General features: G+C 39.1%; 1 protein-coding gene across 10 annotated transcripts; it reads left to right on the top strand.

Annotated features, from left to right (window-relative positions):
- Positions 1–185: 185 nt before the first annotated feature.
- On the top strand, positions 186–21,419 carry ZNF484 (zinc finger protein 484). 10 transcript variants are annotated; one of them, XM_059412014.1, is made up of 7 exons: positions 186–284; positions 928–961; positions 3,407–3,572; positions 4,544–4,588; positions 11,711–11,837; positions 12,124–12,216; positions 16,736–21,419. In XM_059412014.1, the coding sequence occupies exons 4-7, from the start codon at positions 4,574–4,576 to the stop codon at positions 19,012–19,014; spliced, it is 2,514 nt and encodes an 837-aa protein (XP_059267997.1). In that variant the 5' UTR covers positions 186–284; positions 928–961; positions 3,407–3,572; positions 4,544–4,573; the 3' UTR covers positions 19,015–21,419. The 10 variants fall into 10 exon arrangements, with proteins under 10 accessions (XP_059267997.1, XP_059267996.1, XP_059267993.1 ...); XM_059412013.1 differs by lacking the exon at positions 928–961; XM_059412010.1 differs by lacking the exon at positions 3,407–3,572.
- Positions 21,420–27,829: the final 6,410 nt, after the last annotated feature.

Raw genomic sequence — 27,829 nt, 5'->3', positions numbered from 1 at the left:
GGTTGCTCCCTGGCTTACTCCCAGAGTAGTACCTCTGTTTGCCTTCTTTCCACCCACAACTCTGGGCTACACCGTCTTTACGTCACTCCAACATGGCGGCCCGCAGAGCTGAGTGGCTAATGGGCGCCGCCATGTTGGCGCCCAGTCGGCCATTTGAAGGGGGCCGATTTTAGCCGACAGCCATGTTGAGTCTGAGCGTGCGCACATCTAGGCGGCGGCGTAGAGAGTCCCGCAGGCGCTGGGAGGGAGTGAGAAAAGAAGACCGGTTTTAGTCACCACCTGAGGTATATGGCCACTGTCTTGAGAGACTGTGGGTGAGGGGCAGGTGAGTGCAGCGATAGGAACATGGGGAGCTGAGCCGTGAGAAGTCTCTGATGTCTGTGATTAGCACCGGGTCAGTGATGGGGGCGGTCACTGGATGGAGTAATGGGAGTCGGTGGGGTCTCTGACGGTGGATCGTCCGCGGAGGGTCGCGGTCTGTGGGATCTCTGACGGTGGCTCCGCGGGGGAGGGGCGGGGTCTGTGGGGTCTCTGACGGTGGATCGTCCGCGGAGGGTCGCGGTCTGTGGGATCTCTGACGGTGGCTTCGCGGGGGAGGGGCGGGGTCTGTGGGGTCTCTGAGCGCGGATCCGCAGTGGCGGGACCGGGTCTGTGGGGTCAGTGTGGGTGGATAACTGCAGAGCCTGGATAATGAGGGATCTGAGGGGTGAGCGATGTTAGATATTAATTGATATCCTCTTTTTTTTTTAGGCTTTTGGTTTGTTCCTCTTTATGAGTATTCATGTTACATGTTGCTAGAGATTTAAAAAATATGCGATGAGGCTGCCTATACGTTTTCATATACCTTATTTTGATCGTTTACTTATCCAGATTAGCAGCTACTTTGCTATTTGTCATACATATTTTCTTTCTCTTTTTTATTGTCAGACGTCTCAAATTTTATTTTATGGACCATTTTAAGGTACTGGTTTTGTTTATAATCTATACTTTTGTTTTCTTTTTTAAAAAATTCACTCGCTTGTTTTATTTATTTTTATTTTATTTATTTGACAGAGAGCGACACAGCGAGAGAGGGAACACAAGCAGGGAGAGTGAGAGAGGGAGAGCGAGCAGGGAGCTGGATGTGGGGCTGGATCCCAGGACCCTGGGATCATGCCCTGAGTCGAAGGCAGATGCTTATCGGCTGAGCCACCCAGGCGCCCCCAGTCACTTGTTTGAGAGAGAGAGAGAGAGAGAGAGAGAGAGAGAAGGTGCCCACGTGACAGGTGGGAGGGGCAGAGGGAAAGGGAAAGGCTGTCAAGCTGACCCATAGAGACGCTGGGATAGGGACGCTCCATCCCAGGAACCTGAGATTATGACCCTGGCAAAAATCAGGGCTTCCACGTTCAACTGACTGAGCCACTGAGGTGCCCCATCTCTGTTCTTTTTTTCTTTTTTTCTTTTTTTAGATTTTATTTATTTATTTGACAGATCACAAGTCGGCAGAGAGGCAGGCAGAGAGAGAGAGGGGGAGGAAGCCGACTCCCCTCTGAGCAGGGAGCCCGATGCAGGGCTGGATCCCAGGAGCCTGGGATCAGGACCTGAGCAGAAGGCAGAGGCTTTAACCCCCTGAGCCACCCAGGCGCCCCATCTCTGTTCTTTTTATGTTAATTTTATCTCTCTTTCTTTTTAAAAGATTTTTTTTTAAGGTAAATTGTCGTTCTTTCCCTTATTTTCTCAGTTTTATACTGGATATCTATAGGGATATAAAATTTTCCTTAAATACATTTTTATATATTAAGTGTATTAATAAATGTATATATTAATAAGTGTATGTATTAAGTGTATATATTTTTAAATATTCTTTTCTAAAGATTTTTTTATTTTGTTTATTTTAGAGGCAGTGTGAGCAGGGAGTGGGCAGAGGAAGAGGGAGAGAGAGCTGAGCATGGGGCTCCATCCCACAGCCCTGAGGTCATGACCAGAGCCAAAATTAAGAGTCAGAGACTTAACTGCCTGAGCCACCTAGAGGGCTGGAACTTGAAACTCACCCCCTGACTTGAAGTTGAGTCAATCACTAATGGCCAGTTATTTCATTAATCATCTGTATGTAATGAAGCTTCCATAATATTACAGAAAGATGGAGTTTGGAGATGTTTTGGATTGAACACATGAAGGTGCTGGGAAAGTGCAGTACCCCTTTCCATGTACCTTGCCCTAGCATCTCTTCCATCTGGTTGTTCCTGAGGTATATTCTTCTATAATAAATTTTTAGTCCAGTAAGTCAAATGTTATCTTGAGGTTTGTGAGCTGCTCTAGCAAATTAATGGAACCCAAGCTGGGGTTCCTGGGAGCTTCTGATTCACAGTCGATTGATAAGGCACAAGTAACAACCTGGACTTATGACTGGCATCTGAAGCTGGGGTGGGGGCAGTCTCATGGGACTGAGCCCTCAACCTGTGTGATCTGATGCTGACTCCAAGTTGATGATGTCAGAATTGAGTTAAATTGTAGGACACTCGGCTAGTGTTGCAGAATTGCTTAGTGTGAATCCCTTTCCCGCCCTGCTTCAAACACATGCACACACATTTGGTGATCAGAAGTATTGAGAATAGAGGAAAAACACATAGAAGGAGTTTTATAGGAGGGAGTCCTATAAAAAAAAAAAAACAAAACCAAAAAACCTGCTTCCAAACACAGCAGTGAGAAAAGGTATTTCTGAGATAATTGGGGTATTTTGAATATAAGCTGAATATTAAAATGATACAGAAGTACTAGTAATTTTCTCAGGCATAATAATCTTCTAGGAGATTTATGTGAAGTATCATAACATCTGCAACTTCCAAATGATTCAGCAAAAAATGTGTACATACACATATGAATCTACTTGTGACTGTGTGTATAGAAAGATTAAGCAAATATGGCAAAATACTAACTGTTGAAACTAGGTGGAGGGTATGTATGTGTTTCTAGTACTAATCATTCAACTCTTCTTTCTGTTAGAAAACTGTGATTAAAAGTTTTGGAATGTGGCGCCTAACTGGCTCAGTCAGTAGAGCATGAGACTCTTGATCTTGGGGTCCTGAGTTTGAGGCCCACGTTGGGCATAGAAATTACTTTTTAAAATATTTTAGGGGTGCCTGGGTGACTCAGTCAGTTAACATCCAGCACTTGATCTCAGCTCAGGTCTTGATCTCAGAGTCGTGAGTTCAAGCACTGCATTGGGTCCCATGCTGGGTGTGAAGCCAAATGCAAAAGAAAAAAAAAAAAAAAAGGAAGAAAGAAAGAAAGAGAAGGGGGCCGGTGGGGGGGGGGGGGGAAGAAAGGTAGATTTTAAAAATGAAAAAATAAAAATACTGGAAAATAAGTGACTCAGATCAGTTGTTTTATTTTTTTTTAAGATTTTAAAAATTTATTTTTTTCACAGACAGAGATCTCAAGTAGGTGGAGAGGCCAGGCAGAGAGAGGGGAGGCAGCAAGGCTGAGCAGGGAGCCCGATGTAGGGCTCTATCCTACGCCCCTGGGATCATGATCTGAGCTGAAGATAGAGGCTTTAACCCACTGAGCCACCCAGGGGCCCCTCAGCTTTTAAGGTATGTTATTAACTAGAACCAAATCCACTTACTACATTGTAACCAAGACAAATTTTCCATTGAAGTTTCCCTTTAAAGAACTGTAAAGTGGGACGCCTGGGTGGCTCAGTTGGTTAAGCAGCTGCCTTCGGCTCAGGTCATGATCCCAGCGTCCTGGGATCGAGTCCCACATTGGGCTCCTTGCTCCGCAGGGAGCCTGCTTCTCCCTCTGACTCTGCCTGCCACTCTGTCTGCCTGTGCTCGCTTTTGCTCGTGCTCTCTCTCTGACAAATGAATAAATAATAAAATCTTTTAAAAAAAATAAAAAAGAACTGTAAAGTTAAGGAAAAATGTGAAAAAGCTTCAGGGTGTCTCTGGTCTTTCCTGTCAATATTCTCACAGTTGGGATGGGCTAGAGCAAACTTGTTAGATTCTTTAAAAACAATTACTTTGTTTTTTACTAGCAAATAAGAAGAATATAAAAATTACCTGTAATTTTACCATCACCCAAATAATATATCTGTAAACATGGTAGTATATTTCATTCCAGATAATTTTCTTTTTGTGCATGAGAGCAGTTGTAGATGTGTATATGCATGTATGTGTGCATATGTATGTATACCCATGTTATTCAGTGAAAATGGAATCATATTGTTTAGTACATGTTTTGATTTTTACTTGTCAGTTTAACATATTTTCTACTGTAATTTAATTTCACATAACTTTATGTTCTCAGGATGGCCTATAAATTATTTAAGCAGTCTGTAATTATTGGTTATCAAGATGTTCTAGCCTTTTTATTTTGTTATTAGTCATGCTGTGGTAAAACTGCATTTAAATTTTTGTGCAATACAGGATGATTTTTTATGATACAGTTCTAGAAATAAGTTTTTGGGACAGCTGCATGGATGCTAAATGATGTATGTGTCCATGTGTGGGACCCTGGCACAGTTTCTTCTCTCATCTGTCCCTCTGTTCATCTCATTTTTCAGATCTCTACCTCTTTCCCAGAAAAGCCAGAAATGACCAAGTCCCTGGTGAGTTCTTTTTGTTCATATATTTGTTGCTTTATTTTCTAGTGGATTTTAGGAAGGATTTAATAATCCATACAGTAAATGGACAAGCACAAATAAAGAAAAACTAAGATTGGGTGGGGAAAAGAGGTGACTTATTAACTCTAGGTCAAGCTTGGGGTATGTAAGACTTGTGTGATTTTATATAGCTATGAACTTTGAACTGTGAGATTATCTCTGATCTTCCTGAAAGACCTAGCAATAATGGAAATGAGATACTGATTTATATTGTTGATAAGTAATTTATTTCACCTGTACTAAAGATACCGTGGTTCCTGATGTTTGAGAAAAATTTTAATGGCTCTTCAGATGGTTGGAGACAGAACAGTGTCTTCAACAACACTGTTAGTGGAGGTGCGCTGATAGGTTTTCTGTTGTTATAAAGCAGTGCTTCTCATATTGGAGCATCACTACAGATTCTGATTTAATAGTGTTGGGATTCCCACAGGATGTCATTGCTGCTTGTCCAGGGACTACCTGCTGAAGCAGAGTTTTGAGGTTTTATGATGAACAGGTATTTTGTCAGATGGTTTTTCTGCATCAGTTGGTATGGTAATGGGATTTTACTTCTTAAGTCTGTTGCTATGGTGGATCACAATTGATTGATTTTCTTTTTTTTTTTTTTCAAAGAATAAAATGTATTGTCTTCTCATGCAGCAGGAGGCTCTGCTGTGCCCTCAGACGCCCCCTTCCCCCCTATAATTGATTGGTTTTCACATCTTGAGCCAGTTTTGCAACCTTTGAATAAACCCCATTTGATTATGGCATATACTTCTTTCTATTTATTTGTATTTGTTGATACTTTGTTAAGGATTTTTGTATCATATTTATGAGGGATGCTGATCTATTTATTTTATTACTACTATGTATGGATTAAAGTTCCGACTCCCCACCTGGCTTTTTCTCACACCACACCTTTGGAGCATGAAGGGGGCATCTCTCTTTAGCTAGTCGGAGTGCGAGTCTAGGCTACTCACTGGGTCTTCGCTGATGGGTTTGGGGTCAGGCTCAAAGGTTTTGTTTGTTTTTTTAATTTGTTGTGTCTGCCTTGAGTGTGTTTTGCCTACAAGTTTTCTGCCTTTCTGTGCCTTTGCTGGTCTTTTAGCTAGAGAGAGCAGACTTTTCTTTGAGCTCTCTTTGTGTGCTCTTGTTGGTGATACTGGGTTGTAGGCTTTTCTAGCACCGGTAAGGACTGTATCAAGCAGTCTTTGGGAACTCGTGTTATGTAGTTTTGGGTTTCTGAGGTTCCTAGGCAGTTCGACTTTTCTTTAGCCTTACAGAGTCTTCTCATATTTGTTTTATGGATGATGTCTATGGTTTCTAGATGTACTTAGTGGGATGAGAATGAACAAGTGCATCTATTTCCATCTTTCCAGGAATGGAAGTTAGTTCACTGATTTTTTATTTTTTTTAAGGAGGACTTGTTTTATATTAAGCATATTCCTTTTCTTTGGCATTTTACTGTTAATTTAATTATGGAAAGTGCTAATTGTATCACTCTAAGACTTGAAAATTTGTTAAGCATATTCTTACATACTTTTTTTTTTAAAGATTTTATTTATTTATTTGTCAGAGACAGGGGGAGAGAGACCGAGTGAGCACAGGCAGACAGAGAGGCAGGCAGAGGCAGAGGGAGAAGCAGGCTCCCCGCAGAGCAAGGAACCCGATGTGGGACTCGATCCCAGGACCCTGAGATCATGACCTGAGCCGAAGGCAGCGGCTTAACCAACTGAGCCACCCAGGTGTCCCTTTTACATACTTTTTTCAATTATATTTACCTCTTTGTTCTTTGCATTTTAACTTTTATTTATTTATTTATTTGTTTATATTTATTTCATTTATTTATTTGACAGAGAGAGAGAGCACAAGTAGGCAGAGCAGCAGACAGAAGGAGAGGGAAAGTCAGGCTCCCCTGAAAGGGTACCCTGTTGTGCAGTGGCAGAAAGCCTAGGTGAAGTTTGTCCTGTAGTTAATGTGGAAAACAGATTTGTCAATGATGAACTTGGGTTTTTCTCTGAGAAGATTTCTAAGCAAAGGGTTGAAGATGTAGCAAGTTTATTCTTCCTGATTATAGTGAAATGTGACAGTTGAGCGGGATTGAGGGGACAACTGTTAAGCAAAAAGAAACCAGACTTGATGACTTGGGGAATTTACAGGCTATTAGGATTCCAAAAGGTGCCAAAATTAGTTTTACAGTCAAGAAACCTCTTGAGAGAAAGCCAAGGGTGTGGATAAGTGTTTTGTGTATTTTTCTAGGTTTTTAGGTAATTAGCAGGAGAAATAGGGTGAAGTGCACGAACTCTATTTTTTTAAGAACCAGAAGTCTCAGTCTTGCCTTTTATTTTTTTAAATCTTATTTTTTTTATTGAAGTGTTGTTGACACACAATATTAATTGGTTTCAGCTGTGCAACACAGTGATTCGATGAGTCTGTACATTAGGCTATGCTGACCGCAGATGTAGCTGCCATCTGTTGCCTCACAACACTGTCACGATACCATTGACTCTGTTCTGTCTGCTGTACCTTTCACTCTCAACAACTCACTCATTCCATAACTGGCAGTCTGTACCTCCCATCACACTTCACCCATTCTCCTCCTACCCCCGGCAACCATCAGTTTGTTCTCTGTCGCGGCCGGCGCGACAAGAGGGAACAGGGTTGAAGGACAGGATCATGAAGAAAGGGAGTGTGGGGACAGGAGGGACGCAGGCGAACGCCAAAGTTTATTTTGCAGAGTTCTGATTTATCCCACACAGTAAGAGAATCGCCTTCTGTACATCTAGTTTCTATTTTGGCCTGAGAGTAGCTGGCCATGCAGAGATATCAGACAGCCTTGACCTTTGTGGTTTGGACACTTAGGCCATAACTCAATATTCTCAAAACACAGGAGCCTTATTAACTTAGTCTTGAGACAGCAACTGCAATGGCAACAAGCCAAACCTTACAATGTTCTCATAACAATCCAGGGAAACACGGTGGCACTCTAGCTTGCCGCCCGTGAAAGTCCTCAGTTGAAGAGGTTCCCAAGAACTGTTCCTCTCTTGGGTTAACCCCCTTCTAGGCACGAGGCTCCCAACAGTTCTCTATATTTATGGGTTCGTTTCTACTTTGTTTGATTGCACGTGTAAGTGAAAACATGCTATTTGCCTTTCTCTGACTAGTTTCACTTAGGACAGTACCGTGTAAGTCCATCCATGATGTCATAAATGGCAAGATCTTATTCTTTTTTATGTCTGAGTGTCTTATTTAACATTTTTTTAAAGATTTATTCATTTATTTTCTGGAGAGAAAGAGTATGTGCGAGCAGGGGGTGGGGGCAAAAGTAGAGGAAGAGAGAGAATCCCAAGCAGACTCCCTGCTGAGCATGTAGTGCAACATGGAGCTCCAGCTCATGACCCCGAGACCATGACCCCGAGACCATGACCCAGGCTGAAACCAAGATTTGGAAGCTCAACATCTTTATTCATTCATTTATTGATGTGAACAGTGGGGTTGCTTCTATAACTTGGCTATTGTAAATAATGCTGCAATAAACATAGAGGTACATATATCTTTCTGAATTAGTGTTTTTTTTTTCTTTGGTTAAATACTCAGTAGTGGGTAGCTGAATTATACTTTTTTTTGCTTTGTTTTTGGAGATGCTCTCTGGTTAACTTTTTAGTCTTTTACCCGTATACCCCTAGAATTGGGCAGGTGTGTGTTTGAGTCCTGGTCTCTCTGTCACCCAGCTGTAGCCTTCTACTGATTCAAAGCTGGATTCTACCTTTGCCAACACCTAGAATTGGTAAATACTTCCAGTGTAAAAGTAGCTGCATACATGAGCTTAAATCTTCAATGTTCTCTCCAGAGTCTAAACTTCTAACAGCTTTCCTGTATATGGCATTTATAGTTAATCTTGGAAGAAACCCTGGACTGCCACAGACTATTGTATCCCATCTGGAAATAGCAGTGCCTCAGAAGAGTCCTTTTTACACCATATATTTCATCCATTTAAAGTATACATTCATTGGTTTTTAGTATATTCACAGAATTGTATAACCAGTATAAGTTTTAGAACATTTTCTCTAACCCCTCCTCTCCAAACTTATAACACACCTTTTTGTTAGCCCCAATCCTTCCATTCCTCCTAGCCCTAGGTAATCACTAATCTTTCTGTAACAATAAGTTCTCCTGTTCTGAACATTTTGTATTAAAGGAATCATTTAATATTTGGCCACTTGTGACTCACTTGTTTTACTTAGCATAATGTTTCCAAGATTTATCCACATTAAAGCACGCATCAGTACTTTATTCCTTTTTATGGCTGAATAACATTCTGTTGTATGGATATAGCACATTTTTTTTTTTTAAAGATTTTATTTATTTATTTGACAGAGAGAGATCACAAGTAGATGGAGAGGCAGGCAGAGAGAGAGGAAGGGAAGCAGGCTCCCTGCTGAGCAGAGAGCCCGATGCGGGACTCGATCCCAGGACCCTGAGATCATGACCTGAGCCGAAGGCAGCGGCTCAACCCACTGAGCCACCCAGGCGCCCCTGGATATAGCACATTTTTAAACCATCATTAGTTCACAGACATTTGGGTTGTTTCTGTTTTTGTATATTATGAATAGTGCTACTATAAACATTCATGAGCAAATTTTATGTGCATAGATGTTTTCATTTTCTTTGAGGTATATACCTAGAAGTGGACCCCTTGGGTTATATTGTGACTGTGTTTAACTTTTTGAGGAATTGCCATTGTTTCGCAGAGTGGCTGTACCATTTTATATTTTCACCATCACCACTTGAGGATTCCAGTTTTTTCCACTTCCTCACTAATGTTTATTTATTTTTTTTTTTTAAAGATTTTATTTATTTTATTTGATAGAGAGAGATCACAAGTAGGCAGAGAGGCAGACAGAGAGAGAGAGGAGGAAGCAGGCTCCCTGCTGAGCAGAGAGCCCGATATGGGACTCGATCCCAGGACCCTGAGATCATGACCTGAGCCGAAGGCAGCGGCTTAACCCACTGAGCCACCCAGGCGCCCCACTAATGTTTATTATTATCTCTCTTTTTTATTGAAGCCATCCTAGTGGGTATATTTCCCTGATGACAAATAATATTGAGCATCTTTTTTATTAAAGTCATCTCAGTGAATTTGAAGAGGTATTTTCGATATGACCTTTTGACTAAAGATACTGAGGATCTTTTCATGTGCTTTTGGCCATTTGTTTATCTTTGAAGAAATGTATATTCAGATCCTTTACCCATTTTAATTGGATTATTATTTTTTATTGAGTTGTAAGAGTTCTTTATGTAGTCTAGATCCAAGTCCCTTATTAGACATATCATTTGCAAAAATTTTATCCCAGTTTTTGGATTGTCCTTTCACCTTTTTTTTTTTTTTTTAAGATTTATTTGTCAGAGAGTGAGAGCATGCCCAAGTGGGGGATCAGGGAGCAGAGGGAGTAGCAGGCTCCCTGCTGAGCAAGGAGCCCAATGTGGGACTTGATCCCAGGACCCTGGGATCATGACCTGAGTAAAAGGCAGACGCTGAACCAACTGAGCCACCCAAACTTCCCATCTTTTCACTTTTTTGATGATCTCCTTTTTTTTTTTTTAAAGATTTATTTATTTTGACAGAGAGAAATCACAAGTAGACAGAGAGGCAGCCAGAGAGAGAGAGAGAGAGTAGCAAGCTCCCTGCTGAGCAGAGAGCCCGATGCGGGACTCGATCCCAGGACCCTGAGATCATGACCTGAGCCGAAGGCAGCGGCTTAATCCACTGAGCCACCCAGGCGCCCCTGATGATCTCCTTTTAAGCACAATTAATTAAGTCCAGTTTATATGTTCTTTTTTTCTTTAGTTGCTTGTGCTTTTGATTTTATGTTTAAGGAATCGTTGCCAAATCCAGTGTCACAAAGATTTACCTTTTAATTAAGTGTAAATTTGGCTAAATATAAGAACATTAGGGCCTTTGATCCACTTCGAGCTAATTTTTTTATATAGTACAAAGTAGGGGTCCAACTTCATCCTTTTACCTGTGGATATCCACTTGTCCCAGCATGATTTGTTAAAAAACTTTTTTTCCATTTAAAAATTTTTTGACTCCTCTGTTGAATATCAATTGACTATAAATATGAGGGTCTATTTCTGGATTCTCAGTTACATTCCATTGACCTATAGTCTCTCTCTATGCTAGTACCACACTGTTGTGGGAGGGGGGAAGCCTTTTTAAAATAAACTTTTTTTTTTTTTTAAGATTTTTATTTATTTATTTGACAGAGAGAGAGATCACAAGTAGGCAGAGAGAAGGGGAAGCAGGCCTCCTGATGAGCAGAGAGCCCGATGTGGGGCCCAATCCCAGGACCCTGAGATCATGACCTAAGGTGAAGGCAGAGGCTTATCCCACTGAGCCACCCAGGCACCCCTTTAAAGTAATCTTTATTTATTTATTTATTTATTTTTATTATTTATTTATTTTTTTTTTAAAAAAGATTTTATTTATTTATTTGACAGAGAGAGATCACAAGTAGACGGAGAGGCAGGCAGAGAGAGAGAGGGAGAGAGAGAGAAGCAGGCCCCCTGCTGAGCAGAGAGCCCGATGCGGGACTCGATCCTAGGACCCTAAGATCATGACTTGAGCCGAAGGCAGCGGCTTAACCCACTGAGCCACCCAGGCGCCCCAAAAGTAATCTTTTTTTAAAAGAAATAATGGACTTATTAACAGTGGACTGATAAGTACAAAATGAATGGCAGAATATAGTTTATTTTTTATGTTAAGTGTTAATGACATGGCATAGAAAACAGTGCACAAATCATATGTTTACAGTTTTATGAATTTTCACAGCTTATTTCTTTGAAACTAGTACACCAATAAAAACAAGACCAAAACTACCCAGAATGTCATCAGTAGCACAGAAAGAATGACATGATGTTTTTAATAAGATTCATTTTTTCCTTCAAGATAATAGCATAGGATATTGGTATTTAGTGGGAACCTTGTATGTTGTAGCATATTAAACATTATTAAAAGTAACTTCCTAAATATCTTGTTTCCATTCTTCAGTCCTCATCCTTCATATTGAATAGGAATGTGTTTTTCAGGGATCAGTGTCATTCAAGGATGTAACAGTAGACTTCAGCAAGGAGGAGTGGCAGCAATTGAACCTTGCTCAGAAAAGCCTGTACAGGGACGTAATGCTGGAAAACTATTTCAACTTGATCTCAGTGGGTAAGCATAGCTCCACTGGCGAGAAGCCTATATCTGTTTGAATACATTTTCATTCTCAGTGGAATTTTTGAAATATGTGGGATTTCTGAGGTATGTGGGAGTTCTAAAAACTGCAGGACATCTGAAGTGTGTAATAGTTTTGTTCTTATTTTGTTCTATGTTATTAATTATACCTTTAGGGTATTATGAATATACTTCTCTTCTGCATGAACTTTTCTGAAAAGTAAATGGAATGCTTCATTGAATGGCCTCGGAAACCCAGTCTTCTATTATTTCCTGTTAATAGGGTGTCAAGTTCCCAAACAAGAAGTCATCTTTAGCTTGGAACAAGAAGAGCCACGTATGCTGGATGGTGAAACCTCCAGCCACAGCGCTCTCGGTGAGTAGAGAACAAGAGCATGGGGACCAGCGTGCGTGAACTGGAGTTGTACTGGCAGAGGCTGGCAGCTGTGAAATGCTGTTAACAAGACACTTCTGGGGACGCCTGGGTGGCTCAGTTGGTTAAGCGGCTGCCTTCGGCTCAGGTCATGATCCCAGCGTCCTGGGATCGAGTCCCACATCGGGCTCCTTGCTTGGCAGGGAGCCTGCTTCTCCCTCTGCCTCTGCCTGCCACTCTGTCTGCCTGTGCTCGCTCTCGCTTCTCTCTCTATGACAAATAAATAAATAAAATCTTAAAAAAAAAAAACAAAAAAAAACCCAAGACACTTCTGTAATACTCCGCATTCTTGGAACTGCATGGATGAAGTTGGTATAGTTTCCTTGGACATCTGAAAGCCATCCCCACTTAAGGCCTCTTCCTGTATCAGTACCTCTGTCTTGGCTTGACTTTCTAGGAGGGAATGTGCTCTAATTACTGGTACTTTGGGTCTAGGATCCTGCTCTATGGATTTTCTCCCTTTCTCTTAGCATTTCTATTCTTTTTACCTCCAACACAACATTAAATCCTTTTCTTACACATTCAGAAACTCATTGATTTACCTTTTTAAAAAATTACTGTGGGACACATTCTTGAGGAGTTCTTTTCATTTTCTCTCTTTCCTCTTAGTGCTTCAGAATTGTCATTTAGACATGGCCTTCTTTTATTATCTCCTGTGTCTCTCTTTGAGTGTACCATTACTACATTCAGGAGACAGCTTTTTGCTGTATATGACAGTAGTAGTTATGTTTCCTGACATTTTCTTTTACTGCCCACAAGTGGGCAGAGAGGCAGAGAGGAAGAGAAGCAGGCTCCCTGCTGAGCAGAATGCCCGACGCGGGGCTCGATCCCAGGACCCTGGGATCATGACCTGAGCCGAAGGCAGAGGCTTTAACCCACTGAGCCACCGAGGTGCCCCCCTGTGACTCATCTTTTCAAATAATTCTTTCTGCCCTTTCTAGTAACTTTTGTCTTCTAGAAAATACCATTTAGATGCCCTCCTCTTATTACTTTCCTGTGTTACTACTCAAAACCCTGTCTATATTTTCTCATGCCTTTAGGTTATTCTAACCCTATTTGGATGTGCTAATCTCTACCCATGCCTTTTTTTTTTTTTTTTTGACTAGTATATCTTAGGTGCTAGTAATAGATTTCATTGCTTAAATTCCATGTTTACCGCGCCATAGCTATATGGAGCCAAACTAAAGGTACTGCCTTTTATGTAACACGTGACAAATTGTTCTCTCAGTGGGTTTGTAAACTAAAGAAAGAACATGCCTCATATTTGCAGGTTGCATTGTCTCTGTTTAGTGTCCATAATTATGTTTATTTACTTCATTTTAATGTTTTTTAGTGATCCCCGTACATCTGACCATTTAATTGTTTTGTGATCTGGGCCGATTCAGATACTTACTCTTTGTGCTTAGACTTCACTGACCATTACATGCATAAGCACACACGGCTTTTTCCTTTTCTAATTCAACAGTCCACAGAAACTCAGCAAAATTACATCAAATTATGTGATAACTGAGTCTTTTTTTGAAAAATTTTTTTAATGTTTCTGTGGAGAGTATTTAACAAAATTAAATTCTTAAATTTATGCAACAGGCAGAGGAGGTTACTTTTCTGTCTCAGAGTGATTAAAAAATTTTTTTTTCTGCTAGGAGCAACTCAGAGGGCCAATAATTGTAATTGGAAAGGGAAAAGAACTGCATGAAATGTTTAAAATGTCAGCCTTTGTGCAATAAGCGTTGGTTACGGTATACATCTGTGCCAATTAAGTATGACTATGAGTGGCTCAGAATATCTGTTTTTTGTTAATACTTTAAGAAAAGAGAGATCCCTAGATTATCTGTGAAAGAATAATGAATTTTGAAAGGAACAGAGGATCAGAAATAAAAAGCTGAATGGGGAAAAGAATATAGTTGGCCCATGGACAGTGTGGGGGTCAGGGGCGCCAGCTCCTCATGCAGTCATGAATCCATGTATAACTTAGACTGACCCAGAACCTAACTACTAATAGCCTGCTGTTGACCGGCGCCTTATTGAGAACATAAACAGTCATGTAACACGTGTTTTTTTTTATGTTAGGTATATTACATACAGTATTCTTATGACAAAGTAAGCTAGAGAAAAGAAAATGTCATTAAGAAAATCATAAGGAAAATAAATTTACGGTACTATACTGTTTATTGAAAAAAATCCACATCTAAGTGGCCCCATGCAGTGTAAACTTGTGTTGTTCAATGATCAACTGTATATGTTTGGATTTAGTAATAAAAAAGACTTGAGTGACTAGTGGAAAGATAGCGTACATATATACATTTTATTGGCCTGAAATTATGGCCCTGTATTTTACTGAATGAGCATTTGAGTGTGTAGTGACAGGAATTGCATATATTTAAACTTTTAAGAACAGGAACAGATTTTTACACTGCACATTGTTGGTGGTAATGTAAATGTTGTTGGATGTTTCAATGGCTTGTAAGCTAAAGAAACTGAAAGATTGCAAAAGATCTAGTATTAGATGCTCTCAGGAATAATAAAAGCTGTTAATGTGTGTGAGTAAAATTGTAACGTAGCATCTAAAGAATATGTCTGGGAGCATGACAAGGCCCTGGAGGCAGAATGAAATGGATATGAGGTTAGACTACGTCTGTATTCAAGAACTCTAGTCGAATAAGTTAATAGTATCTATTTTTTTGGTAAATATTTACTGAGAATCTACTATGTCTTATATACTCTTCCAGAATTTGGACTATTAATTCTCTTATTCTAGGCAAGAATGGTGTATCGGAGAAAGCAAGCTCTTGTCACTAATAGACCCCAAGTCAGTGACTCAGAGAACATAAATATTGACCCGGCATCATGTAACAGTTTCCAAGCCATCCCCTAGAGCTGCGGTTGGCAAACACTTCCTGAAAAGGCCCAGAAGTCATTATTTTAGGCTTTGTGAACCATGTGATTGCTTTCATTACTATTCAGTTTCACTGTTTTAGCCCCAAAGCAGCTAGAGGCACTACATCAATGAATGAGTATCTCTCTGTTCCAATAAAAACTTCATGCACACAGAAATTTGAATTTCATTTATTTTTCATGTGTCATGTAATTACTCTTTTGATTTTTTTTTTTGACCACTCAAAAACTTAAAATCCATTTCTAGCTTTTGAGTGGAGGCCTGGATTTAGTCTGAGGGTCATAGTTTTCCAGCCTGTGCCTAGGGCATTACCAGCCACAGAGCCGGGTGCCACCAGTCTGGAATATAGCCAGTGGGAAGAGAAGAGGGTTGTGGAGACATGCCTACATTCTTAGGCATATCCTTAGGATATGGGCTTTGTCACACAAAATAATTTTTACTCCCATTTGACTGATAAGCACTGAATTACTTGGCTTTACCTCACCATAAATGAGGCTGTTGTTCGGGGGCAGCCATGAACTTGGCTACAAGCTTCTTACTGCTGAAGGGAGAGGAGAGGTTCTGATGGAAGGCTTTTAGGCCCTGCTTCAGACAGCTGCTCCTTTCTCCTGTTACATGCCTCCTGTTGAGTACATCTATCTCTGCACCCCAAACCAGAATAAAGAATTGAATCATAGGTGTTTTTTGCCATTTGGCTAAGTCAGAATGAATGAAGCTACAGTAGTTTTACTCTAGGGGCACCTGGGTGGCTCAGTTGGTTAAGTGTCTGACTCTTGATTTCAGCTTAGGTCATGATCTGGGGTCATGAGATCGAGTCCTGCTTCGGGCTCTGCGCTCAGCATGGAGTCTGCTTGACCCTTTCCCTCCCCTTCTGTTCCTCCCCTCACCCCTGCTCACATGCGTGCTTTCTTCCTCTCCCTGTCTGAAATAAATAAATAAATCTTTTAAAAAATAGTTTTACTCTACATAAATACATGGGTATTTAGGACAGAGTGATTAACAGGGAAGGAGAATGTAGAGAGATTAGTGGATGAAGGTTTAAAAAGAATAATAAGGATGACAAGGATATAGACACAGATACTTCTTTTAAGCTACGCAGTTCGTCATTTTGTTCCTCTGACAGCTTACTGTATGTAGTTCTGCTACATACATAGAGCTGATGTGGCTTCACTTTGAATCTCCTCCAATTACTGATCATTTGGTTTGGGCAAACACCTGACTCTTCTGTGGCTCAGTTTCCTCATCTGTAAAATAGAGACAACACTGATACCAAGAGCAGTGGGTTGTGATGCCTAACTAAGTTAGTTACAGAACTTAGGACAATGCCTGGCACATCTACATGCTACTGCTTATTATTTACTAAATACAAAACAAGTATTTGTATTATTGCCATATATTATATATAAATCTATTACTACTCATATATATTTTTACATATATTTGTTATATTTATATAACACTTTATCTCACACTTCTCTGTAATCACCCTAAGTCAACTGTATGTATTGGCCCTTCTATGTTCTCTTAACTGTTCTTTGTGTGTTTTGTTTTTTCCTTCTTTTTTAGGTGGGGATATTGGTTTTGAGACTTCACAGCAGGGAATGTCTAAAGAAGTTTCAGTCCAGTTTGAGAGAATTAATCTCTTCACAAGAGATGACCCATATTCCATTTTAGAAGAATTGTGGCAAGATGGCAAACAGACAGGGAGATGTGAGGAAAACCAGAACACAAATGTAACACAAGTTCCCTTTATCAACAAGGGAACACTATTTAATGAGAGAGACTGTGAGTATAAGGATATTGGGAAAATTGGCCATGTAAATACAGCAAGAAAAAGACTCCAGAACTATGAATCATTTGGAAGGAGTTTGAAGCCTATTATAAGCTTATGTGATTATAGAAACAATGCAACAGAAAATCTTGATAAGATTATTGGCTATGGCCATATTTTCACTCATATAAATTCTCATACAAAAATGAATGCTTGTGAATATAACCAGTGTAAGAAACTTCTGAGTTATAAGCAAGCTCTCATTCAACATCAAAAAATTCATACTGAAGAGAAGCTCAGTTTATTTTCTGATTATGTAAAAATTTTCATCCAGAAGCCACACCTCTTTGCAGATCAAAGTATTTATACTGAAGAGAAACAGCATGAATGCAGCAAATGTGAGACAGTCTTCACTCAGAAGCCCCAACTTGCTGTACCTCAGAAGGCTTCTGTAGGAGGGAAACCCTGCACACGCACTGAGTATGAGAAGGACTTGTCCCTTAAGCCAAATCATGAGAAAACTCACACCGAGGAGAATAATTGTAAATGCAGTGAATATGGAAAAGCCTTTATCCAGAAGTCAGATCCACTCAGATGTCAGGGAATTCATATAGGAGAAAAACCCTGTGAATATCGTGAATGTGGGAAAAATGTCTCTCAGAATTCAAATCCCAATGTACATAAAAAAGTCCATAGTGGAGAGAAACACTTTGAATGTACTGAATGTGGAAAAGCCTTCACAAGGAAATCAACTCTAAGTATGCATCAGAAAATTCATACAGGAGAAAAACCCTATGTTTGTACTGAATGTGGGAAAGCCTTTATCCGGAAGTCACATTTTATTACCCATGAGAGAATTCATACTGGAGAGAAACCTTATGAATGTAGTGACTGTGGAAAGTCCTTTATAAAGAAGTCACAACTGCATGTGCATCAGCGGATTCACACAGGAGAGAATCCCTTTATATGTACAGAATGTGGGAAGGTCTTCACTCACAAGACAAATCTCATTATACACCAGAAAATTCATACTGGAGAGAGACCTTACATATGTACTGAATGTGCGAAGGCCTTTACTGACAGGTCAAATCTAATTAAACACCAAAAAATTCATACTGGAGAGAAACCCTATAAATGCAGTGATTGTGGAAAGTCATTCACCTGGAAGTCACGGCTCAGGATACATCAGAAATGCCATACCGGAGAGAGACATTATGAATGCGGTGAGTGTGGGAAAGCCTTCATCCAGAAGTCAACACTAAGTATGCATCAGAGAATTCACAGAGGAGAAAAACCCTATGTTTGCACTGAATGTGGGAAGGCCTTCTTCCACAAATCACATTTTATTACCCATGAGAGAATTCATACTGGAGAGAAACCTTATGAATGCAGCGATTGTGGGAAATCCTTCACGAAGAAGTCACAGCTCCATGTCCATCAGCAAATTCACACAGGAGAGAAACCCTACAGATGTGCTGAGTGTGGAAAGGCCTTCACTGACAGATCAAACCTCTTTACACACCAGAAAATTCATACTGGGGAGAAACCTTATAAATGTAGTGACTGTGGAAAAGCCTTCACTCGGAAGTCGGGCCTCCACATACATCAGCAGTCTCATACCGGAGAGAGACACTATGAATGTCATGAGTGTGGGAAAGCCTTTGCAAGAAAATCAACACTAATTATGCACCAGAGAATTCATACAGGAGAGAAACCTTATATTTGTACAGAATGTGGGAAGTCCTTCATCCAGAAATCACATTTAAATCGGCATAGGAGAATTCATACTGGAGAGAAACCCTATGAATGCAGTGACTGTGGGAAGGCCTTCATTAAGAAATCACAGCTCCATGAACATCATCGAATTCACACAGGGGAGAAACCATTTATATGTGCTGAGTGTGGAAAAGCCTTCACCATCAGATCAAATCTTATTAAGCACCAGAAAATTCATGCTAAACAGAAACCTTATAAGGGCAGTGACTTTAGGAAGGCCTTAAACTGGAGGCCACAGCTTAGTGCACATCAGAAATCAGATTCTGGGAAAGTAGATTGCCCAGGGCCACAATCATGATGTGGGGATACAAAGCTGTGAGAGGCTACAGCTTGGCTAAGAAGCAGGAGGTAAAGCCGCCTTACCTCTGGTCAGAAGTATAAATGTCTGGATCACAGAGCTGATGTCCTGTTTCACGTATGGGGAAGACATTTTGAAGAAAGTGTTTAAACAGTGTGTGATGGTCATGCTTAATTCCTGGACAGATACTGGGATTGTCAAGCCCCTGAAATAATAGTAAATATGCAAGGAGAGGATTTGGCAGTCTTTCTTGTTTCATGTTATGGATAAGCAGCTTTATAAATTCAGAGCTGTGTTCAATATTAACCAAAGGAATTTCTTAATGAGTAGAGTGCTAAGAAATTTTCTCATTGTCTAAGGATGCTGAAATGAAAGCAAAAGTGTAGACCATTCAGAGCTGTAATGAAGAGAATCTAGAAGTTTTTGTGAATATTGACATTAGAGACAAAAGAAAGGATTCTTTCTTTTTCCTTTTAGGAAGTCAGTCATTTATTGTTTACAGTATCAGTATGTGGAAATTTGGATAAACATTTTTCTATTTGACTTTGACATTAGCAAATCAGAGCCACAGGCTTACTTGAATATTCACAGGCCTCTTTAGTTAACCAGTATGTTCCCTTATTTATTAATTTCCTGCCATGACCCGGGTAACTCACACCTGGGAGGCATAAAGTTTTCCCATCTTGTGTCCATACCCAAAGTGACCAGTGAGGTAAGCAGCCCTGCAGACTACTTACCATCACCTCAGAACTGGCCCTGAGACCACAGGGCTTAGTCTGCACTTTGAACTCTTAACATCATCCACAGAAATCTATATATTTTTTACTCATTTCTGTTTGGGAAAGAAAAATTAAGAAAATGGATTTCAAGACCTAGAATTCTTTTCTTCCAGTTTTGTTAATACATTCTCTACATAGTCATCACATGCTGGGTTACTACTAGACGCTATTGTTTGCATTTGAATTTGTCTTTTTAAAAAACAGTTTCACATTTGGAAGAGTACCCTTCCTGTCCCCTCCCAATCTCTACAAATTAATCTTACTGTGTTTTCAAACCCTTTCTCTTCTTCCAGACTTATTCCATCAGATTCCAAAAGAAATGCTTTATCTTCCAGAATATTTGTGAATTTGTCTTTCCTTTAGATCAACCCATTTTTGTTTTATATATTTTGAGACTTTGTTTTTTTTTTTTTTTTCTTTTTTATTTTTTATTTTTATGAGACTTTGTTTTTACATGCATTCAAATTTAGAATTGTTATATTCTTCCTGGTTAATTGAAACTTAATCATTATGAAATGTCCGTTTTTAAAATAGATTTTATTTATTTATTTGATCAAGATCACAAGTAGGCAGAGAGAGAGGAAGGGAAGCAGGCTTCCTGCTGAGCAGAGAGCCCAATGTGGGGCTCTATCCCAGGACCCTGGGATCATGACCTGAGCTGAAGGTAGAGGCTTTAATCCACTGAGCCACCCAGGTGCCCCCTGAAATGTCCATTTTTATTGCTACCAATGCTTTAAAATTTACTACTAAGGATGTTAATACCGTATATACATATCACTTACTGAAGGCTAATTTAAATTAGTATGCACACCACTCTGGATGAGGTGAGCAGCTACAAAAATGGCTCCTTTATTTCCCTCTTGACTTATATAGTATTAATGTTCTGCATTTGGATTTTGTAAGTAGTTGATTTGGTCAGTCATTGTTTCACAGTCAGTATTCCTCTAGATTAATCCTCATACTTACCCTTTTAAAATTCCTTTTTTATTCCTTCTTTCAAATTTCACTCTAGAATCATTTTCACTCTGATTGAAGAGGATCCTTTAGCATTTCTTTTAGAGTGTGCTTGTTTTTGTATCTTGGAAAATGTCTTTATTTTACCTTCATTTTTGAAAGATAATTTTACTGAATATAAGATTCTAAGTTGACAGTTATTTTCTGTATTAGTATTTTGAATATATTTTGTTAAAGATTGTATTTCACTGTTTTGTTGGAAAATAAGCTTTCAGTGTAATTACCTTTGAAGGTAATGTGCTCCCAACCCCACCCCCTTTTTCTAGTTCCTTCAAAATTCATGTCTTGTCTTGGGTTGCCAGCAACTGCACAGTGATATACCTAGGTGTGATTTTCTATGTGTTTGGGATTTGTAGTTTTTCTTAAATCTGTAGCTTAGTGAGGGTTTTTCTTTTCTTCACATTTTGGGAAATTTCTTGCTATTATCTATGCAAAGTATGCTTCTGTTTCATTATCTTCCTCTGCTTTGTCTAGAAATAACCCCATTATTTACACCCTGTTAACCTTTTTCCATTGGTTCTTTCAGATTTTAGTGATGCTTGTCTTCTCCTATGCCTGGTGATTTTAAATCAACTACTAGACACTGTATATTAAAAATTGTAGAGATGCTGAGATGGTCTGGATGATACCTTCTTCCAGAGAAGATTTGCATTTGACTCTAACACGTGACTGGGTGAGAGCATGAACACCCCTGTTTGTCTTCATCCAGTCACGTAATGAGAGTATGTAAAACTGGGCTCCATTCCCCGTGAAGGCTTGTTTGGTGTTTTTCACTCTTATTGCTAGTGGATACTGTGGAGACCTAGACTTAGGGAGATTGCCAGGTGCCTCATCCTGAGAAGGAGCTTATTCCTAGTATTTGTACCAATAGGTCACATAAATTTGTCAAAAATTGTCTTAACCTTTCTTGGCCAGCATTTGCTTTAAAAATTAGCATACACCTCTTTTTAATAAATAGCCCCAAATTCCAGAGGTTATGTCTTCTCTCTTATCTTACTCATGCAGTCTCTTACTTCCTGGTAGCTGTCCAGTGCCATCACAGAATTAAATATATTTAATATTTTCTTCCACCATTTTTAGTTCTCAAAGTACTGGTCTGTATCACCTACTCTATCAGCAGATTCAGTGCACTGAGAGCTGTTCCTTTCTAAGCAGTGTGGAGGTCAGAAATACATATATTCTTAATTACCAAAACTTCTCAAACTAAAAAAATGAAAATTTTTTCAAACTAACAACTGAAAATGCTTTGATTTGTGACATTGTGTCACTGAATTTGTGACATTCACTTTTTTGTTGCTCAAAGTGAAGGCATTTATTGTTTTCTTGAAGATTTTGTAAACTTTGATACATAAGAGAAAATTACCTTTGGTGGTGTCAAATTTTATTATGGTAGCTGCCAGACTTTAGCAAAAAGAAGATTGACTAAGAGACTCTCATGTTTCTTTCTTTTTTTTTTTTTTTTTAAGATTTTTATTTATTTCTTTGATAGAGATCACAAGTAGGCAAAGAGGCAGGCAGAGAGAGAGAGGGAAGCAGGCTCCCCGCTGAGCAGAGAGCCCGATGTGGGGCTCGATCCCAGGACCCTGAGATCATGACCTGAGCCGAAGGCAGAGGCTTAAACCACTGAGCCAACCAGGTGCCCCTCTCATGTTTCTTTTTTAATAGTGTGTTTTTAACCCCCCTTTGGATAATAAATAGGAAGTGAAGTTAATGAAGACTAGTCTAAGAGCCCAGGGGTTTGAAAATAAGGATTTTGAAGATTAATTTAGAAGGATTACGGAGATAGTGATTCTCAACCTTTTTATTCCCAGGTACATTTTATTTATGTTTTATTTTTAAAAACATTTTATTTATTTATTTTGAGAGAGAGAGAGAGTGCACACGCAGGGGGAGGGGCCTCCACATATTTGAAGGGGCACTGGGAATTGATTGGGGAATGGATGATGGACAGTTACGGGTGAAATGGGAGAGTTGAATCTTACTTAGAAGGAACTCCAAGGTCAGTATGATTGAAAGCATGTGCAGCAAAGACCTTACAGTGGGGAGTAGTATGAATTAGATGTATCTTTTTATGCCACTATGTAATATAATTCATTTTATTTACAGCAAAACTTTCTAAAAAATTTTACAATCTAAGTTTTACAATCTAAATTTAATTAAAATGTACCTTAAGTTAACTTTATTATTTTTTTTAAAATTTTATTTATTTATTTGACAGAGATCCCAAGTAGGCAGAGAGGCAGGCAGAGAGAGAGGAGGAAGCAGGCTCCCCACCAAGCAGAGAGCCTGATGTGGGGCTCGATCCCAGAACCCTGGGATCATGACCTGAGTCAAAGGCAGAGGCTTTAACCCCCTGAGCCACCCAGGTGCCCCATAATTTTAACAATTAAAAAAAAAGCTCATTCTGTGAATTCAGTAAATATAAGAAAACTTTCACTCAAACCAACATTTAATCATATATCAGATAATTCATAGGAGAGAGTAGTTTTCTGTTTTACTAAATGTGAGTAGGGCTTCATTTACAAATCATTATGTCATTACACAGCAGAGAAATCATGCTGGAAAGAAACCTTATGAATACAATGACTAGAAAATCATCTTGAAACTGGAAAGTTAACTTTCTGAACATCAGCAAATTCACATATGAGAGAAACAAAGGTTAGAAACTCATTTTCCCCCAGAAGCTCATTTTGGAGACAGAACCTTATAAAAGCAATGACTAGAGAACCCACATGGAAGTTAAAAAAAATTTCTGCTGCAAGTAGACAAAATAAATGCACTTCATGTGGAAATAGCTTCATTCAGAAATCAGTTTTCAGTGTTTGTACATGAGTGAAATTATGTATTTCCTGAAAATGAGAGACATCTCTAAGTTCGAACCTGTTATAAATTACTCATACTACAGGGACGCCTGGGTGGCTCAGTTGGTTAAGCAGCTGCCTTCGGCTCAGGTCATGATCCCAGGGTCCTGGGATCGAGTCCCACATCGGGCTCCTTGCTCGGCAGGGAGTCTGCTTCTCCCTCTGCCTCTGCCTGCCATTCTGTCTGCCTGTGTTCACTCTCTCTCTGACAAATAAAAAAGTCTTAAAAAAAAAAATTACTCATACTACAGAGTTGTATGTCAAAAAGTTTTCATCCACAAGTTACATCTTACCAGACATCATAAACAGTGGAGGAGAATAAGTTTTATGAGAATACATCATTTTCTTAAAATGCCATAAAATTCATACTGGAGGGAAACTGGAAGAAGTATTCCCATAGAAGCAAATTTTACAAGAAATATATTTCATTTTGTTTATTGGTTAAAGTTCATGCCCATGTCTCAAACCAGTGAGGACAATAGGCCAGCCCAATAGCTGATTTTTTTTTTTCTTAACTTTTTAAACTTTTTGCTTAGGAATGGTTTCAAACATAGAGAACAGATAGAAGTCTTCAAGAATAGGAAGGGTAGGGACGCCTGGGTGGCTCAGTTGGTTAAGCAGCTGCCTTCGGCTCAGGTCATGATCCCAGCGTCCTGGGATCGAGTCCCGCATCGGGCTCCTTGCTCGGCAGGGAGCCTGCTTCTCCCTCTGCCTCTGCCTGCCATTCTGTCTGCCTGTGCTTGCTCTCGCCCTCTCTCTCTCTGATAAATAAATAAAATCTTAAAAAAAAAAAAAAAAAAGAATAGGAAGGGTACAAAAAATACATATAGTAACCGTTTAACCAACTTCAACCAAAATTAACATTTTGCCCAATATGTTTTATCATTGAAATTACCTTTTTTTTTTTTAAGATTTTATTTATTTATTTGACAGAGAGAGATCACAAGTAGGCAGAGGCAGGCAGAGAGAGACAGGAGGAAGCAGGCTCCCCACTGAGCAGAAAGCCAGATGTGGGGCTCGATCCCAGGACCCTGGGATCATGACCTGAGCCGAAGGCAGAGGCTTTAACCCACGGAGCCACCCAGGTGCCCCTGAAATTACCTTTTAATTCTTAGAGTTTTATTAGCAATGTTGGCAAGAAGCAACTGGATTGTATCAGTAAGACAGCTAATTTTCTATTATTAATCATCATAGAAAAATGAATATTAGAGTTAAAGGGAAATGAAATTTCTTCCTTTTCTTCTCCCACTTTCAAGGGCTTTATGGTGTCCTTATTCCTCAAAGTGTAGACACCAGGGTTTAGCATGGGCGTGAGCACTGTACAGAATGGAGACCAGCTGGTCTTTCCCCAGTGAATGAGATGACATGGGCCATACATACGTGAACATGGCACTGCTCTAGTGGTAGAGAAGGACAGTCTCAGGATGCAAGGCACAGGTTGAAAAGGCTTTTTGCCTCTCCTCTGAGGACCAGATAGAGGTAGGAAAGGATATTACCCAGGAAAGGAGTTCCCATCCCGTGGAGAACAATGCCAACTCACTGACAGAAGTGTCCCCACAAGAAAACAGCCTTTCTTTTAATTAAAAAAAAAAAATACACTGAAACATACATATAACTGTATGAGTGTGACGTATTTTATCTCCTGAATTTTGCACTTTCTCCACTCAGCAACTCCAGCCACACAGTCTGTGAGTAGATAAGCAATGGTAGTCAACTTCATAGTTTTCTTTTTACCCTATCATACAGACACATTAATATCTTTGCACACAGATCAGTGTGTTTTCATTGCCTAAGATGGGCTTATATTATTTACACAGTTTTGCATATTTTGCACTCAGTAACTTGTAACTACTGAAAAAGGTCCATGGTGTGGACAGGTCATAATTTGTTCAGCCAACTCTGACACGTTTATTCTCATTTTTGTCATTAGGAAAAATGATCCATAACTGCCCTCAAGAGGTAGGATAGCATAATGGGCTAACAGACAGTCATAACCATGTCCTTACCTCCTGGAGCTTTTTTTCTTTCTTTCTTTGTGTAACCTACTTCTAGCAGTGAGACTGATGGATTGAATTGTGTTTTCTTATTTTAATAGAAATTACCAGATATCAATGGGATAAGACTAACGTTTCATATTTCCAACATTAGTAAATAAAGCCACCCTTCTACTAAAAATGGTTACTTTTTAACTTTGAGAAGTTTTCTGATTTCAAAGTGATAACTTACTTTAATTTACATATTAATATACCTCTTTAAATGTTTCTTGGCCATTTAATTTGCTATTCTGTAAGTTGCCTTTATAAACCATTTATTCATCTTTCTTTTTGGATTATTGTTAATTTGTGGCAGTTTTTTGAATGTTAAAGGTAATAACTCCTTTAAGAAAACTATTGCTTGACTCTTGACTTTGTATATATTTTCCCATTCACATGATTTTATTTTTTTACATGTTTAAATGTGTCTTTGTCTTCATTCGGTTTCTGAACTTCTAGTCTCAGTTAACCTTCACACAGTACAAGATTTTTTGAGTGTATTTTTTTGGTGTGTATTGTATTTCTTTTGGGAAAGTGTTTTTTTTTTTTTTTTTCTTGTGCATGGATAGCCACTTTCACAACTGTAGACAGTGTTAGTTTGCAGAGCAATTCCACTGCTTTTCCCTCACTACTTACTTGGTTAGCATCTTTTGAAGATGGTAGTGGCCGGGTAATTGACTTAGGTCAGGAAAAGCAAAACACTGGTCGATGTATTCTGGGAAAATCTTTGTTTTCCTAAGAGAAAGGATAGATTTAACTGTGCCATCAATTTACCCTTCTTCCCGCCTTGCACATGATGCCTGAGACAGTGGCAGCCTTCTCTCAACTGTAGGGGAAAGAATCAGAAACACTGGTCATGAGTGTATTTAGTCAACAGTAGTAGCAAGTTACCTCCAGACTTGCTAGGTGATAGAAATAAACAGGTTTTGCATAAACCATTCTATTCTAGGTTTCTCTTGTATCTGAAAGCATGCCTAAATTTATTCAGGCATCAAGATTTATAAAGTAATCATCTTTTTTTTTTTTCAAATTTTTATTTAAAATCTAGTTAGTTAACATGTAGTGTAATATTGGTTTCAGGAATAGAATTTAGTGATTAATCACATATGTATTATATCCAGTGCTCAACAGAACAACTGTCCTCCTTAAAACCTATCACCCATTTAGTCCGTCCCCTGCCCACCTCCCTCCATCTACCCTCAGTTTGTTCTCTATAGTTCAGAGTCTCTTATGGTTTGCTTTTCTCTCTCTCTCTCTCTCTCTGTTTTTCCCTTCTTCTATATTCATCCATTTTGTTTCTTAAATTCCACATATGTGTGAAATCATATGGTATTTGTCTTTCTCTGTAAAGTTATCCACTTTTTTTTCTTTTAAAATAGAAAAATATTTTAAAACCCCAGTAGATAACCCTACATAAACTTAGGTAGAGAGAGAGAAAATTTACATAAGATCACAGACCTGTACCCCTGAAAAAAATAATATGTTACATATTAGTTTTTTATTTTTATTTTTATTTTTTATTTTTTATTTTTTTTTAAGATTTTTATTTATTTATTTGACAGAGAGAGATCACAAGCAGGCAGAGAGGCAGGCAGAGAGAGAGGAGGAAGCAGGCTCCCCACTGAGCAGAGAGCCCGATGTGGGCCTCGATCCCAGGACCCTGAGATCATGACCTGAGCCGAAGGCAGCGGCTTAACCCACTGAGCCACCCAGGCGCCCTACATATTAGTTTTTTAAAAAAGAAGATTTACATAAGATTTGTAATGAGTAAGAAGAAATACAAATGATACTGGATCAATTAATAGAATTGAAAGAGAATACTACTTAGAGTGAATGATTACCTGGCAAGACATACTTTGAAAAGGAAATGGAGAAAGTTGATAACCATAAAATAAATTGTAAATATTATTGCAGAGCAACTGTTTAAAATGACCAGAACCACAGGAAGAAATTTCTTAAATAGGACATAAATAATGAAATATAAAGGAAAATAATGATAAATTTGGCTTTTCAAAATTAAAAATTTGTCCTTGGAAAGGTATTGCTAAGAAAATGAAAAGGGAAGATACAGAATGGGAGAGAATATTTGCAATAGATATATGACAAAAGGTTTGTATTCTGAAAATAT

Source organism: Mustela nigripes, chromosome 9, assembly GCF_022355385.1.
Source record: "Mustela nigripes isolate SB6536 chromosome 9, MUSNIG.SB6536, whole genome shotgun sequence".
Classification (NCBI taxonomy): domain Eukaryota; kingdom Metazoa; phylum Chordata; class Mammalia; order Carnivora; family Mustelidae; genus Mustela; species Mustela nigripes.
The sequence above is the reverse complement of the archived record's forward strand: the minus strand, read 5'-3'. Positions and strand labels throughout refer to the sequence as shown.

What these genes read in the sequence shown, in the direction of transcription:
- ZNF484 (XM_059412010.1), top strand. An exon ending in CAGAAATGACCAAGTCCCTG is followed by an intron (nt 4,589 to 11,710) that starts GTGAGTTCTTTT and finishes TGTGTTTTTCAG; the next exon opens with GGATCAGTGTCATTCAAGGA. An exon ending in CTCCAGCCACAGCGCTCTCG is followed by an intron (nt 12,217 to 16,735) that starts GTGAGTAGAGAA and finishes CTTCTTTTTTAG; the next exon opens with GTGGGGATATTGGTTTTGAG.